We start from the raw sequence: 16451 nt of genomic DNA, 5'->3' as shown, positions 1-16451 counted from the left end.
TTGCACTGTCAATTCCCAAAGGGCTGCAGTGGCCTGTTCACAGACGCAATGCACTACTGTTCTTGTCTTGGCCATAAGCTTGTTAGACAGCAATTTCTTAAAATAAGGATTTTAAGCAGTGAGGTGTGCTATTCTACATATGAACATCATAAGCTGGCCACCGCTTTCCAAATATGTTATGCAAAGGTTAAATTGGACCACGCCAGGCTGATGATTAGAGTAATGTAATATTTTAAATGCACACTAAAAATAATTTAGTGCCATTCATTGTGCTATGGCCTGTTTTAAAAAAAAAAGTAAAAATTTCACTAAGCAAAATTGCACTAACAGATTTTGAATACATTTTAGATAACTTGTGTGATGTTTTAAGTTTTAAAAGGGACAAGGACACTCTTCCTGTACTAAATAAGCAAAATTCCATTAACAGTCTCATTTGAAAAGAAAAATTTAAACAGTATAGAAATACAATATAAAGTCACAGACAAGTGGTTTAACTTTTTTATTCTGTAGTTCAGATTCATAGTTTCCAAATGAGGAATATTTTCTCCAGAATTTAATACGGAAAAACAGCATCACTTTGACATACTTGCACATTACAGGAATTATATGAGGTATATATACTTGATGGCCCATTAGGAAACGGATGAGGTACCGGAGTACTACCTACAAGGATGAAGGATGTTCTCCTCAACAAACACTCCCCAACTGGATAGGCAACACGATTCTCCTATGTCAGGGTATGAAAGGGTCTCGTTTTCAGTGGAATCCATCACTCCCTTACATGAAAAGAACCCAGGACTGACTTTTCCTTCTGTGTTTATCCTCAACCAACTTAATGTGAGGCAGAGTTTATAAAAGTGGAGAACACAGAAAAAAACAACTAGAGAAGGATGCAGAAGTCGAAAATGGAACGAGAAGATAGACACCACTAAATTCCACCCCCTTCAAAAAGCTGACAGCTACCCCACAACATGCCCCTCATTTAGAAGGGAAGTCCTACAGTTCTTCCATAATCCCACTCTGATAAATTACATAGCAGTGGATGGTTCTGGGATATCACAGAAAACCTAAGAAATTTTAATGCAACACATAACACATTGGCTTTACTCTGTTTCAACTATCTACAAGGAACCAGAGAGCTTGAAAAGCTTCATCTGTGGGGTCTAACTGGAGACTTAGCCAAAGCTGTAACCCAACAGTGAGTCTTGAGTTTGTATCTTAAGGTATCAGTATTTTATGATAAAAAATAATCACCCAAGTCAATGCATTAATCATACCAGAAGCTAAATATACAAATGATAAATAGTTCAAACCGATTAGAAACATGAAAATGTGTTCCCTTTAGCTTAGAAATCTAACAATGTGTTTAAAATTAACATTTCAATTAATTTAGAATCATTTTTCTTGACTGTCTAGACAGGCTTCTTATCTACAGAATGCTTTTATAGCCTCAACAAATATACACTTCACTGCTCAAGATAACAAAGTTTCTAAATCTCAAAGTGTTCCTCTCCTAAGCTTTGCAGTATAAACAATGCTTACCTTGGTGAGAGGCTTCCTCGGGGTGAGCTTCCTTGACCAACTAGGCTTCGGCTATTGTCTCCGAGATCTTGATCTGCAGTGTAAATATTTCAGAGCTGATAAAGTGGGTCTCTTACTAGATAAGAGGTTTCAAACTCTTGCTCTGAGTTTTCCTAAAATACACATCAAGCCCATACCAGAATCTTTCCAGTTACGAAAGGGAAGACCTGGCATGTTGATGTTGAGAGCTGTTGAACTGTGGCATGTAAAATGTTGTCTGTACATGTTTTTGTGGGTGTAGAAGGCCATGGATTATGTTCTGTTCTTTCATTCCTTTCAATTTTACAGCACAGAAGCGTGGTTTGAATTTGTACTGCCCTCCCCTCAGCCACTTTTAATTTCTACGGTTAAAGTAATGAATCACAGCTGTAGACAGCTAATCTGTATGCTTATCACAGCAAATCCTTATGCTTTGTATTTTTTAACACCTAGTATCCCAGACAAGTCACAAAGTACATTTCTACAGCACCCTATACACCACGACTACAATTGTTAAGTGACTCTTGACATCAATAAAATATATGGAACATATAGCCAAACTGGGAATATATATATATATATATCTGACCTATCTTTCTGTTTCTCTCTCTCTCTCTCTCTCTCTCTCTCTCTCTCTCTCTCTCTCTCTCTCTCCCTCCCTCCCTCCCTCCCTCTTTTTTAAGAAAATGACCTAACACAGAGGAAGTTTCCACCAGCAGGGGCTTTACCTGTTTGGTTGCTGTCAGACTGAGCTATGAGAACTGCCATGGGTGGATTTGGATTTAATCTACCGCCATACATATGAGCTGGCGCCTGACTAAGAGAAGATCCAGAAAGGGTATTTGCCTAAATGAAAAGAAGCACAATAATTAGTAAGTCAGACTGGAAATGCCTTAACGGTTTACCCCCTATAGTCGTAGCAGGATTCTCTATCTCAGAATGCAAGCAGAAATGCTGACCTTCAGCAAAGTAAATGCTTTAACATCTAATATGTCCATTTTTTAAAACAACGGTATTTTTAAGGAGTAGATCTTAGTCTACACTAAGCTTAGTAGTATGGGAACCATGTGGACTTAGAACTGATTCTTTAATCTCATTAAACCATTTAGAAAATCAGGCAGGTATTCAATAACCAATGCATCACAATCTGACTGTGGAGGTCAAAGATTCAACTTGTCCTTCCATGCTCAAAGCCATTACTGCTATTGCCTAACCCTGCCATCAGGACAACCTGCACAGTGTTTTGTTACTTCCTATTCGGACAGACTTGGAAGCCTGCTGCTTGTGGTGTTTTCTTTTGTTTTTATTTTAAAAGGCGGCAAACAGGCATCACAAGTATGTTTTCTATACAATGCAGAGCTCAACCAATCACAGCTTTGCCCTGACCCATACAAGGCACTGCCTTCTTGGCAGGAAGCCAGTTTTACAAACTGAAGAGCTCCTCCAGAGTTTGTGATTCACTCATGTTGCTAACCACAAGTATGAAGGCCTCTTACTGGGACCTGTGCCAAACAAGCCAGAAGGAACCCTCAAACAGACGAAGTTAAGGAGGCTGGCCAAAGTGTTGCATAATCCAATGTAATAAAAATGCCTTCTTTGATGTATATAGGCTCCCACTTTCCAAGAATATCAGAACCTAAAAATGTGCCATTTTGGAAACAAATCTCTTGAACACAAAATACGGCAGCTAACAGAAACTTTTACTACCCTGAAATAATTTTCAGATTTAACAGAATCACAAAATTTAAAGTAAACTTACTCCTCTTTTTCATGACTAAAATCAAAGCACAGCTATTTCAGAACAAACCTCTTGAAAATAATTTCAAAAAAGCTGGAGAATTTCTAACATAAGGAGAAAGGTGGCAGCAGAAAAAAGACACGAGGCCTTGTGACATGGCTACCACCTCAGTTATGACAAGAACATATCTAGAAAAAAAAACTGTTTCTGGGCAACTCCTACCTCAAGCAACAGTATTATCATGGCATTTGGCCAATTTATTAAGCATGAAGAATGTACTCTTATAATACATAGTAGTAATTTCCATAATGTAGAACCCTTTGCTTTCCGAAATTGTTGCAAGGCTTTGTAGTTCACATTTAATGTGTAAATTCCATCTAACAACTTCTGTATTTATCCTCTCAAGAATATACATACAGATTAAGTTTATATATGAAGCCTTGTTCAATAACTGGGCAGACAAAATGGCTGACTGGGTAAAGACCTTTGCAATCAAGCTTGATGACTTGAGTCCCATTCCTGGTATTCACTCTTTGGAGAGAACTGCTTCCTCCTACAGGCTGCCCTCTTTACACACACACACACACACACACACACACACACACACACACACACACACACACACACACACACACACACAATTTCAATTAATCCACAGTGAAAGATAAGCCAACTTCAACCTAAAGATCAACAATGGATACTTACTATGTATTTAGTAATTTGGATACCTAAAACACAATTCATGACTTTTTTTGACAACTAAGAGATAGCTCAATGGGTAAGGGGACCCAAGCCTGATGACCTGAGTGCCATTCCCATGACGCACATGGTAGAAGCAGAACTGACTATTCCAAGTTATCCTAACTTCTACACGTGTGCTATGGCATATGCACGGACATGAATGGATACATATTTTTTTAGAAGTGACCTTTTGCCTCTCCAAAAGCAACTATTTAGGAATCTTAGCTATTCATAAAATAACGAAGAACAAGAACAAATCAACATTACTGGGCACCAGTAACAAGTCTCAGATACTGACACTTAAAAGTTCTTTTCACAGAACCTTTTTATTCTTGGGACACAAATTTTTAAATATCAACTAAGCATATAGAAAATTAATTACAAAGAGGAAGAAAAGTTTATTTTGAGGTTTGTTGACAGCAAGAGAGGAGAGAGATCTGTGTGTAGCAGGGGACTGGGTGGGAGGACTGCTGGGTGAGGAGGACTGCTGGGTGAGGAGGACTGCTGGGTGAGGAGGACTGCTGGGTGAGGAGGACTGCTGGGTGAGGAGGACTGCTGGGTGAGGAGGACTGCTGGGTGAGGAAGACTGCTGGGTGGGAGGACTGCTGGGTGGGAGGACTGCTGGGTGGGAGGACTGCTGGGTGGGAGGACTGCTGGGTGAGGAGGACTGCTGGGTGAGGAGGACTGCTGGGTGGGAGGACTGCTGGGTGAGGAGGACTACTGGGTGGGAGGACTGCTGGGTGGGAGGACTGCTGGGTGGGAGGACTGCTGGGTGAGGAGGACTGCTGGGTGAGGAGGACTGCTGGGTGAGGAGGACTGCTGGGTGGGAGGACTGCTGGGTGAGGAGGACTGCTGGGTGAGGAGGACTGCTGGGTGGGAGGACTGCTGGGTGGGAGGACTGCTGGGTGGGAGGACTGCTGGGTGAGGAGGACTGCTGGGTGAGGAGGACTGCTGGGTGGGAGGACTGCTGGGTGGGAGGACTGCTGGGTGGGAGGACTGCTGGGTGGGAGGACTGCTGGGTGAGGAGGACTGCTGGGTGGGAGGACTGCTGGGTGGGAGGACTGCTGGGTGGGAGGACTGCTGGGTGGGAGGACTGCTGGGTGAGGAGGACTGCTGGGTGGGAGGACTACTGCACAGCAAGCGACACTCAGCCTGGGGGCTCTCTTTCCCTTTGCTGCCATCTGTTCTATAACTTACTAGCAGGAATACTTTCTCAGTTTTGAGTTTCTTCATAAATCAAGAGACCGAATTCTCTTACTAGTTCTCTTGAAAGGAAGGACCCCTGCTGCCACAGGTTTCATATTTATTCTTGATAGCTTCAAATTTAAGAGGGTAGCATTTTCTTATCTCCCTCAGCCATTAAGCTCACCACACTGAAGATCACAGTAGAAAGCAGTTGGGTATAGTAACTGGTCTACCTGATAACCATGATCAATGAATAAGTACAACTGTCTTTAGCTTGCTATAAATCTAGTTTTTAACGTTTTATTTAATTATTTGTATGAGTATGGGTATTTTGTCTGCATGTGTGTCTATGTACCACATGTGTGCTGTACCCACAGAGGCCAGAAGAGGGCATCATGTCCCCTGGAACTGGAAGCACAGACAGTTGTGAGCTGCCATGTGGTTTCTGAGAATTGAGCCTGGGTCCTCTGGAAGAGAAACCAATACTCCTGACAGCTGAGGCACCTTGCCAGCTCCAGAAACGCCTATTTAAAAGGTAAACTGGCAAAACTTAATAAAAAATAAACTACAGTTACTGTTCTACATGATCAAATTCTAAAACTATCTGAATGGTGAAAAAATAATTGATGGTGTTTTTCTTTTCTAAAAATTATTATTGCATTTTTGTAAACGAGAAATGGTCAGCCCAGGTATCATGCTCTACTCCTATACTTCCAACATTTAGGAATAACAGGCAAGAGGACCACAAGCTTCAGGCTACCAAAAAGAAAGATCTTGTCTCAAAAAGGAAAATACATTTCAAAAGAGAAATTGTAATTAATAATATTGCATGACAGAAAGGTACTTTTGGTTCTGTACAGTAATACTTGTAAACCACTGCATACTGAGTTCTGCTAAGACACACATCAGCTTGAGGGAAAGAATGTGAGTCAGGACTATCATTGAGCCCAAGGCCAGCCTGAGCAACAAACTGAGACCGCATTCTCCTTCCAAAATTAGCTTTGTTGTCACCAACAAAAGTTATCAAGATTCAATAGGACTAGAAAAAAGTCCATGTTAACCTACAAAAGTAACAGCAAAGGGCACTGAAAACTTTTGTACAAAAGAAATCTTGAACCAGGAGCAAAGGAGCTATTAACATACATACACTTCTCTAAAACATACTTCCAACACGGTTTTAAGAGAGTATGCTGCCGGGCGGTGGTGGCGCACGCCTTTAATCCCAGCACTCGGGATGCAGAGGCTGGCGGATCTCTGTGAGTTCGAGGCCAGCCTGGGCTACCAAGTGAGTTCCAGGAAAGGCGCAAAGCTACACAGAGAAACCCTGTCTCGGAAAAAAAAAAAAAAAAAAGAGAGAGAGAGAGAGAGTATGCTGAAAGCAAATTACATAACCAGACTACAACTCACAACTCCAGGGAGGCTACCTAGTAAAGAGGACCCTGAGAAAGACACAGGGATCGCCCAACGACAGAGAAATGGATGAGATCTACATGAGCAAACTGGGGGGGGGGGGGGGGGAGATAATGGAGGGCAAGGGTCAGGGGAAAGAGAGCTTAGGAGAGCAAGAGGTACCAGCTGGATCAGGAGCAGAGTGGGAGAACGGGGAGGGAGATACCATGATGAATGAAGACCCCAGGGGAATAGTAAGAAGCAGAGTGATAGAGAGGTCCCCAGAAATCCACAAAGATACCTCCACTATAGACTACTGGAAATGGTCGAGAGAGTGCCTGAGCTGACCTGCTCTGGTGATCGGATGGCCGAACACCCTGGCTGTCATGATAGAACTCTCATCCAATAACTGATGGAAGCAGATGCAGAGATCCTCGGCCAAGCCCCAGGTGGAGCTCCGGGAGCCAAATTGGCGAGAGAGAGGAGGGATTGTATGAGCGAGAGATATTGTGACCATGACTGGAAAAAGCAGAGGGACAAATAGCCAAACTAGTGGAAATGCATGAACTGTGAACCAATAGCTGAGGAGCCCCCATGGAACTGGACCAGGCCCTCTGGATAAGTGAGACAGTTGATTAGCTTGAACTGTTTGGGAGGCCCCCAGGCAGTGGGACTGGGACCTGTCCTTGGTGCATGGGCTGGCTTTTTGGAGCCTGAGGCCTATACTGGGACACTTTGCTCAGTCTTGGTGTAGGAAGGAGGGGACTGGACCTGCCTCGGCTGAGTGTACCAGGCTGGGCTGACTCCCCAGGGGAGACCTTGCCTTGAGGAGGTGGGAATGGGGGGGAAAGGCTGGGGAGTGGGAGGAGGGAGGATGGGGGGAATCCATGGCTGATATGTAAAATTAAGTTAATTATAAAATAAATATACAGATACACATACATATATATGTGTATATATATATATATATATATATATATATATATAAGAGAGTATGCTGAAAGCAAATTACCAATGTACCACAGGTCTACTTCAGAAAGTATGGTATAAAGAAGAGGGTTTTTTTTGTTTTTGAAGTACCTATTTTATAGTACTATAGCACTTCATTTTCTTCTGCCCAGAAGGAAAGTGACATCTCTCTCTCTTTTTTTTTTTTTTTTGAGACAGGGTTTCTCTGTGTAGCTTTGCGCCTTTCCTGGAACTCACTCTGTAGCCAGGCTGGCCTCGAACTCACAGAGCTCTACCTGCCTCTGCTCTCAAGTGCCGGGATTAGGAAAGTGACTTCTAAAGACTCTTGGAGCTGTTCACATAAGGAGAAGCTGAGTGAAGAGGACATTCACAATATATGTATGAACATTCTGCACTGCTCTTACAGTATTTCTATGAATTTAGAAGAAATTCTAACACTCTAGGAAAAAGCTCAGTATGAATTATAATTATTTTATAATTGGACCCAAAGACCAACAAACTAAAAATAAATTGAATAATTATTGAAGTAAATTTAAATCACTTTTAAACAAGTGCCTAATATTTCAAACAAAAGGGCCTCACCTTAAGTATCAGACAGCTAGGAAAAGCATAAGCATCAACCTCAGGCAGTGTGCAAACTCAAGACAATAACTCAGTAGTCCCTGAAGAGACTAGTCTATCCTATGAAAAATCTTCAGATTACAGCTCTACCTCTGCTTTCATCTACCTATGAACAGACCTTGCTCTAAAGGAGTCACCTATATAGTAGGGGAATGGTTAGGTCTACGGCTGACCAGACGACTTAAACTTGCTGCCAAGCCTGGAGACCAGATGAGTTCAATCCTCAGGACTGACATGGACGAAAGAGAACCAACAAGTAAGTTAGTTGTCCTTTTAACCTCTATACACATGTTGTGGTGTGTGGACACAAGCACATGAGAACATGTGTGCACACTAATGTAATAAAAAGAAAACTGGAAAGACACAGGTCTAATAAATTATATAAGACTTAAAAGCTGCATTACTTTGAGGTATTATTTTCCCCTCAAAATGATAAATGAATAAGGAGAATTAGATCTAGAAAGGACATGGTGGTGTGAGCCTAAAAATCCCAGGACTTGGGAGGTGGATGAGGGAGTACCAGTTCAGTCACCTTTGGCAGAAAAGTAAATACATAAGACTTTGTCTCAGAAAAATAAAAATTAGGGGGAAATGGAATAGTTTGAAATTTCCATTCCAAGAAAGTATGGTAGCAGTGAATACATCACAGAGACGGAGGACTGAAACTTTATAGTTCGAGCATACAGGCCCACTTAGAACAAACAGTGTTGTAAAGCATACAATTAATCTGTTGTCAACACTGTAGTCAAAATATTCAAACAAGCTCTAAAATGTAATAGTAGCTATTTTCTCCAACATTCTAGCACTGGACATAACTTGAAAAAGTATTCTTGTAGCCAGGTGGTGGTGGCACTCGCCTTTAATCCCAGCACTCTTGTGAGGCAGAGGTGGGCCGATCTCTGAGTTTGAAGACAACCTGATTACAGAACAGCCAGGGACACACAGAGAAACCTTGTCTGAAAAACCAAGCAAGCAACACCAAAAAATAAAAATAAAAAAGAAAGAAAACCTTAACTTTCAACAGAACTGTCTTGTTGGATAGTACCAGGAAAGGGCAAAAAGAAATGACTTTTAGTAAGAAACACTGTAGATAAATTTACACTTTGGCTTCATTATAACAAACATTCTTTAAAATTTTTAAATGTAAAAAAAATTACACATAAGGAAGCAATTAATTTTACAAAAAACAAAATAGTTTGGTTCTACATTGAAAAAGTCTTATTGGGCCATGGTGGTGCAACACCTTTAATCCCAGCATTTAGGAAGCAAAGGCAGGCGGATCTCTGAGTTTGAAGCCAGCCTGGTGTACAGAGTGAGATCCAGGATAGCCAGGGCTACACAGAGAAACCTGTCTCAAAAAAACAAAATGAAACAAACAAAAATGTGTTCTTCCAAAAATTTTATCACGATTGTTTACTTTGTTGGATGATGGGAGAGAGTGCTCCATGGTTAAGAACACTGGCTGCTCTTCCTGAGGATCCAGGTACAATTCTCAACTCCCACATGGCAGCTCACTCACAACTCTCAGTAGCACCAATCCCAAGGAATGCAACGCCCTCTTCTGGCAAGGACCAGGTACACATGTGGTGCAGACATACATTCAAGCAAAACACCAACATACATGAATATAATTAAAAAAAAAAAATCTACCTTTAAAAATTCCCAATTCATATAAACTTTTGTTTTTCAGTTTGTTTTGTGGGCTGGGAATGAAACATGAGGACTCACATATGCTAGGCAAGTATTCTACCACTAAGCTATACATCTCCAGACCCCTACTTCATATATACTTTTAAAGGAAAAACTTTTTTTTTTAAATCACCACTGTATCTGCTACTAGCTAAGTTGTAGGCAAGTCATTAAATTTCTCTATCCTCACTTTTCATTTATGAGAATGATGGTATAATGCCTCTCTTACAAAAATACCCTAAGAATGTAGCTAACATGCATAATGAGCTCATAAAAATGTCTGGAACTGGGTAGGTAAGTATCACATAGTTTAATTTGGTATTTTATTTTTGTGGAAGTCAAAAAGATGTTTTCAGCATGTAAAGGTGCCTGCTGCCAAGTGAGACAACCTGAAGGAAAAAAGAAAACAGACTTCGGCGAGTTCTAGTCTGACCTACACATGTACACTGTCCATGTGTGTGGTGATATTGTGTTCCCCAATATATCGTGCACCCTAATAAATTTATCTGGGGTTAGAGAAAAGAACAGCCACTAGACAGACATAGAGGCCAGAAAATGGTGGCACTCACACCTTTAATCCTAGCCTTCTGGAGGCAGAGATCCACCTGGATCTCTGTGAGTTCAAAGCCACACTGGAAACAGCTGGGCATGGTGACTCATGCCTTTAATCCCAGGAAGTGATGGCAGGAAGCAGAAAGGTATATAAGGCGTGAGGACCAGGAACTAGAGCTGGTTAAGCTTTTAGGCTTTTGAGCAGCACAGTTCAGCTGAGAGGCATCCAGTCTGGGGAAACAGGATCAGCTGAGGAACTGGCAAGTGAGGTGGCTGTGGCTTGTTCTGATTCTCTGATCTTCCATCATTCACCCCAATAACTGGCCTCAGGTTTGATTTTATTAATAAGACCTTCTAATGATTCGTGCTACACATGTGCGCACCCACACACACACAAAATAAACATACAATAAAAAACATTTAAGAACATACTGTTTGTAAACCATTACGGTTTTTGGTTTCCCATGAACTTGGATAGGATAAATTATCAATTACATACTGATACTAATTGTGGCAAATATCCACGAGTAAAAGTAGTTTTCAAAGAACCATTAGCTGGCATAAATGCTTCACTGTAAGTATTATTTCACCTGCAGATTCAAAAACAATATAGCCATACTTCTGAGCATAGTGGCCACACCTGTTATCTCAACCCTGGCAAGGCAGAGGAGTATCAAGACATGTTTCAGACCACTCTAGACTACATGGGAATTCTAAGCTAGCCAGGACTATATGGTAGGACTGTCTCAATAAACCAAAACACAACAAAACTACAAGATTACAAATACAATGTTAAGTATTAAAATGTTTTAATATATATATATAATATATAATATATATAAGCACACGTTTGACCAGAAAGGTTTTCTGAAAGAAAAGAAATAAGGATGAACATTAGACAAGGACAGAATCAAGTTTCATTTATTCTCTGCCATTATTCAAACTTTGTACTTTTCTGAGAACAAACTCCATTTCTGAGTCAGCTACCACCAGTGAGGCACTAATGCCCAGCATGTGATGAGAAATGAAACCCAGTGTGAACAACGTTCTGGTCCCATGAGCAGGCAGACTGCCGAAGCTGTCAGGTTCAATTGCATCATTCCCCATTACTCAATGCCCCAAACTGCTCCCTAATTGTTAAGAGCTTAATGTATTCAAAAACCACTGCTTAGGCTAATGCTGAAATGTTCCACAACTGAGTTTCCAAAACATAGTCGGAGGATTAAAGTGCAGTTAAAGCATTACTGAACACTCTCAATGGGACAGCAAGACTGGACAGAATAACCAATTCTAAATACATTTCTTAATTGGGTATTTAATCAATGTTATCACTTATCTTTTAGGGAGAAAATAGTGGAATTTGAAAGGCAATATGAAAAGTTAAAGGTACTCCTAAAATAACTAATTTATATCCTTTACTTACGATCCAATTAGAAAGAACACATCACTAAGTATTACAACATTTCACCTTCCATTAACGGTCAGGATCTACAGTTACTACTGCTGATATGTTCTAGACAGCCTACTGTGTAATGAGTTTTTATATCAATTACTTGTAAAAGAACAATTATGCAAAAAACAACTACAATTTCAAGGAGCTGAGATATAACACTTAAGAATATAAAATTAAGTTATGAAGCAGTTTTTTATGTTTTCTTCTTCCTCCACACAATTTTACAAATGTCTTTTTCTGATTAAAAGCCCAAATCAAACTATTCTTAGTCTTTAATTTCTATTAGCCTGCCCTGATTTTTTTTTTGATCACTTCCCTGAGTGACGCTTTATATAGCACCAAAAATAACTCTGCTGATTTTACTTACACTGAGGGTCAGAAAGATTAAGAATGACCCCTGGACTTGTAGCTTCAACCTAGCCACTAAAAATTTTCATTTTATTAAATTATGTAGGGAAAAAATAAATGTAAATTAGGTTGGCCAAACATTAATTAGATTTCTATTCTCTACACACATTTTAAAATATCTGCCTGCTAAAGTGTGTGTATGTGTTGTGTGTTTTATCTCGTTTTCTTTTTGGTGATGCTAATGAGTGAACCCTGGCCTTTGCACATGCTAGGTTCTTAACAACCATGACAAGACATTTAGAATGACATTTTAAATACTGATAATTTCCACTACCTATCTTTTAACACTGCTTTGTTTTACACTGTGTGTAATTAAAATGCTAAGAAGTAAGCAACTACCTAAATACAATGGGTCGGATGTTTTAAAGCCAACTAAGACCTATGTAAAGATTAAGCTGAAATGAACATTGCCATGCAGAGAGAGGAAGAGATTCAGTGAACAATTTTAAAAGTTCTCTTAATTCCATCACAATATTTTTCTATCTTTTCCCTTACAGACTGCTTAGAAGCAGTTTTCACATTCAACATCATTACTTCACTGTCTCAGGCAGCTAAACTGAGTAGATCTGCACTCAGTGCAACTTGAGAGGTCAACGTGCCTCAGCTGCCTGGAGACTGATGGTTGCTACAGCAGCACCAGATAAGCCAGACTAAATACGCTTCAGCTTCAAGGCAGAATGCATTTACTGCTAGACAGAAACACACATGCAGCTGTCTCAGCATGCAGCATGTGAATCTAACTGGACCATCATATATGAGACCCATCTTATGGGAACATGGAAATAGGATAAAAAGTCAAGACTGTAATTGGTCTGAATCCTGGGTTATTTCCAACTATGATTTCTTTGTTCTTTGAGTCACGTGTCAAGTGAAATTTGTCCCTTGCACTACCAATTTCCCTTCCCTACCACTTCTCCCATGCACCTCTCCCTAATGCCAAGTCCACTGACATAATGAGTAAGAAATGAGATTTTGCTTATTTCAGCCTGGAATTAACCAGAATAATTAAAGCAGACTTCTATAAAGACAGAAAAGAAAATGCAAACTGAAAATGTTCAAGTGATACTTGATCCAAAAGTATAAAGCTATCAAGGACATGGTTATATTTAATTAAAAGAGATAAACCATTTTATTAGTCATTCCTTCATCTATCCTCTCACCCTCTCTAATCAAGCCCTATCATTTCTATCACCTTACTTTTTCAGAGCAACAAGCTAAAGAAACTCCTTCTAAAGTAATCAAGCTACCCTTATTCACTAAATAATTAATTTTCATGTCCAAAGATGGCACAACTAATCATACCACTGACTGAACTGCTGTTCATTCTAATATTTGGCTTAATCAGAACGATGACTGCACAACACCAATCATGAACACATACATTACAATAATCCAATCTTGTATTCTAAAACTACAGTGTACAGACGGGCGGTGGTGGCGCACACCTTTAATTCCAGCACTGGAAAGCAGAGGCAGGCAGATCTCTGTGAGTTCAAGGCCAGCCTGGTCTACACAGCGAGTTCCAGGATAGCAAGGACAACTTAGAGAAACCCTATCTTAAAAAACCAAAGATAAATAAAAAATAAAAATAAAAATACGGTGTACAAAATACCAAAAAAATGCATGTATTTTAAAGTCTCATATAATATAAACTATGCACATATATAAAAGTTCAAATTTGTGGGAGTTTTTGTTTATTTTGTCCTTTTTTGTTTTTTAAACTTGTGTGGAGAACCAAACCCCAGGCCTCCCGCAGGCTAGGCAAAGGCTCTACACACACAGTGATTAATAGATACGGAGGGAGGGAGGGAGGGAGGAGGGAGGGAAGGAGGGAGGGAGGGAGGGAGGGAGGGAGGGAGGGAGGGAGGGAGGAAGGAAGGAAGGACGGACGGACGGAAGGAAGGAAGGAAGGAAGGAAGGAAGGAAGGAAGGAAAGGCAGAAAGGTAGAAGACTGGGTAAGACACAGTTCAGTGGGAGTGCAGGCAGTTGCCTGGTTTATGGAAGCCTTAGATTTAAAGACTGAAAAAAAAATAAAAATCCCACAGAGTAAGCTGCATATTAAGCTACAAATCTTGAATGTGGCAGAAAAGAGAGACAAATGGGAAAACATGTATTTGTGAACACTGATCTCCCACTAGGGAAAAAAAAAAAACCTTGATGTATATGAAGAGACCATATATATATTTTAAATAATGTATTGGGTGGGTTACCTTACATTTGAGGATTTTTGTTTTCTGAGACAGGGTTTCTCTGTGTAGTTTTGGTGCCTGTACTGGATCTCGCTCTGTAGACCAGGCTGGCCTCGAACTCACATCCTCCTGGCTCTGCCTCCACATTTGAGGATTTTTTAAGATTTTTTTTTTATTTTTAATTATATGTATGTTGATGGGTGTGTGCACATGAGTGTAGGTACCGATGGAGGCAAGAAGAGTTAGATCCCCTGGAGCTAGAGTTACAGGTGACATTGAGCCACCAGGTGCGGGTCCTGGCAATTTAACTCTGATTCCCTACAAGAGCAGCACACACTCTTAACCATTGAGCCATCTCTTCAGCCTGGATGCATTTATTCTTCAATATTCTCTGCAAGGTTAATTAAAATAATTTAAGCAAAAGGTTTTCAAATACTATTTGTGCAGCTTTAAATGTTCTTTAAAAAAAAAAAAAAAGCCCACAAAAGCGCCAAATTGACTGATATTTTTTTTCTACATTTTCTGATTTTTGTTGGAGACAATGGCTCCCATTGCTTGCTAGGGCTGGCTCTGAACTATAACGTACCTGAGTTGTAGTGGCGGCAGGGGTTACAGATGACGTGGCTGAGGGGGAGAGGGCTCCCACCTGTTGCAAATGCCCAGATGACTGTTGAGGTATGTGAGAGCTAGAGACAGGAGTACTAGATCCGGAGCCAGACACCACGTTTGGAAAGGATACAGCTACATCATTGTTGTTATAAATACCTGCAACCAAAGAAATTTTATTTAAATATTTTACAATTTAGCAGTCAAATGGGTCAGACAAGATTTCGCCTTGATACCTCCTCTAATAATAAATTTAATTAGTGTTTAAAAACTGTACTAAAATAAGCTAACACTAACTTTTCATAAAATATTTACCTAAAAGAACCTAAGTCGCTTTTCACTTAGCAAGTATTTTTGTTAATTAAACAAACAACCAAAAAAGCTAAGCGTCGAAGGCGTTTGTAAAAGCAACAAAAGGTTTCTAAACAGGAGAATGAAGCAGCTGAGAGCAGAGTTTTAAAAACCACTTGGTAAGTCTTTCAAAATGCTTAGGAACCCTAGAAATCATAACTGAGAAGCTATGAATGGGAAGAAAGCTTGTTCTAGAAAGCTACGATATACAAAATAAAGTAGAGCATGGCTTGATTTGATTCCAATATTAAAAATGCTGGTGGCTTTCACTCATCATAGCTGTGAGAACAGAGCTGGCATCCGGAACTAACCAGGAATGGGCCAAACAGGAGTTTCTGAGGGGCCGCACTAAGAGAGTAAGGCGAAGAAGGGAAGAGGGAGAGTTCAAACAGCATGAGATGGAAGATGAGGTAGGTAGTAGCCACCTTTCAATTCTGGAAACATGGGGGACAAGAAAATGACAGCACACTTGATGAAAACATTTTTTCATTGTTCTATCTGGTAAAGCAACAAAGGAAGAAGGAAATCAGGAAGTAGATGTTACTCATTTTAGAAGAGCTAGAAGAGAAGCAGGAGAGAAGAAAACCTCAGCAGAAAATAGCAGTGAAAACTGAGGAAAAACTGTGCCATCATCTGCCCCATTTACGCTGGGGAAAGGCTCAATGGGAAAAGCCCTTGTGGTATGAGCAGAAGAAGGTGAGTTCAGGTCACTAGTACCCATAGATACAAAGCTAGGTAGGACAACATGCAACTCTAACTCCAGTGCGGGGGGCGGGGGAGTGGGGTTGGAGGCTCACTGAAGCTTGCTAGCTAGACAGTCTGAGCACAGCAGTGAGCTCTAGGTTCAATGGCAGACACTGTCTCAAGGGAGTAGGCTAAGAGTAATAGAGCAAATCGCACACCTAATGTCCTCCTCCAGCCTCTATGTATATGCACAGGAGAATTCACCTGCACACAGGGAAACAACAAACACCACCACACACACACACACACACACAC

The 16451-nt window shown here is 40.5% G+C and overlaps 1 protein-coding gene across 14 annotated transcripts in view; it reads right to left on the bottom strand.

Moving 5' to 3' along the window:
• Mllt10 (MLLT10 histone lysine methyltransferase DOT1L cofactor) overlaps positions 1-16451 on the bottom strand; it is a 181121-nt gene that overhangs the window by 15318 nt on the left and 149352 nt on the right. For all 14 annotated transcript variants that reach the window (XM_052729359.1, XM_052729358.1, XM_052729361.1 and 11 more), the window contains 3 exons: positions 15082-15260; positions 2289-2406; positions 1543-1615 (listed from right to left, as the gene is read on the bottom strand). In XM_052729359.1, the coding sequence (XP_052585319.1) occupies positions 1543-1615; positions 2289-2406; positions 15082-15260 (370 nt within the window). The remainder of the gene's footprint in view (positions 1-1542; positions 1616-2288; positions 2407-15081; positions 15261-16451) is intronic.

This window comes from Peromyscus californicus, unplaced genomic scaffold (assembly GCF_007827085.1).
Source record: "Peromyscus californicus insignis strain IS unplaced genomic scaffold, ASM782708v3 Scaffold_8__1_contigs__length_139910024, whole genome shotgun sequence".
Classification (NCBI taxonomy): domain Eukaryota; kingdom Metazoa; phylum Chordata; class Mammalia; order Rodentia; family Cricetidae; genus Peromyscus; species Peromyscus californicus.
The sequence above is the reverse complement of the archived record's forward strand: the minus strand, read 5'-3'. Positions and strand labels throughout refer to the sequence as shown.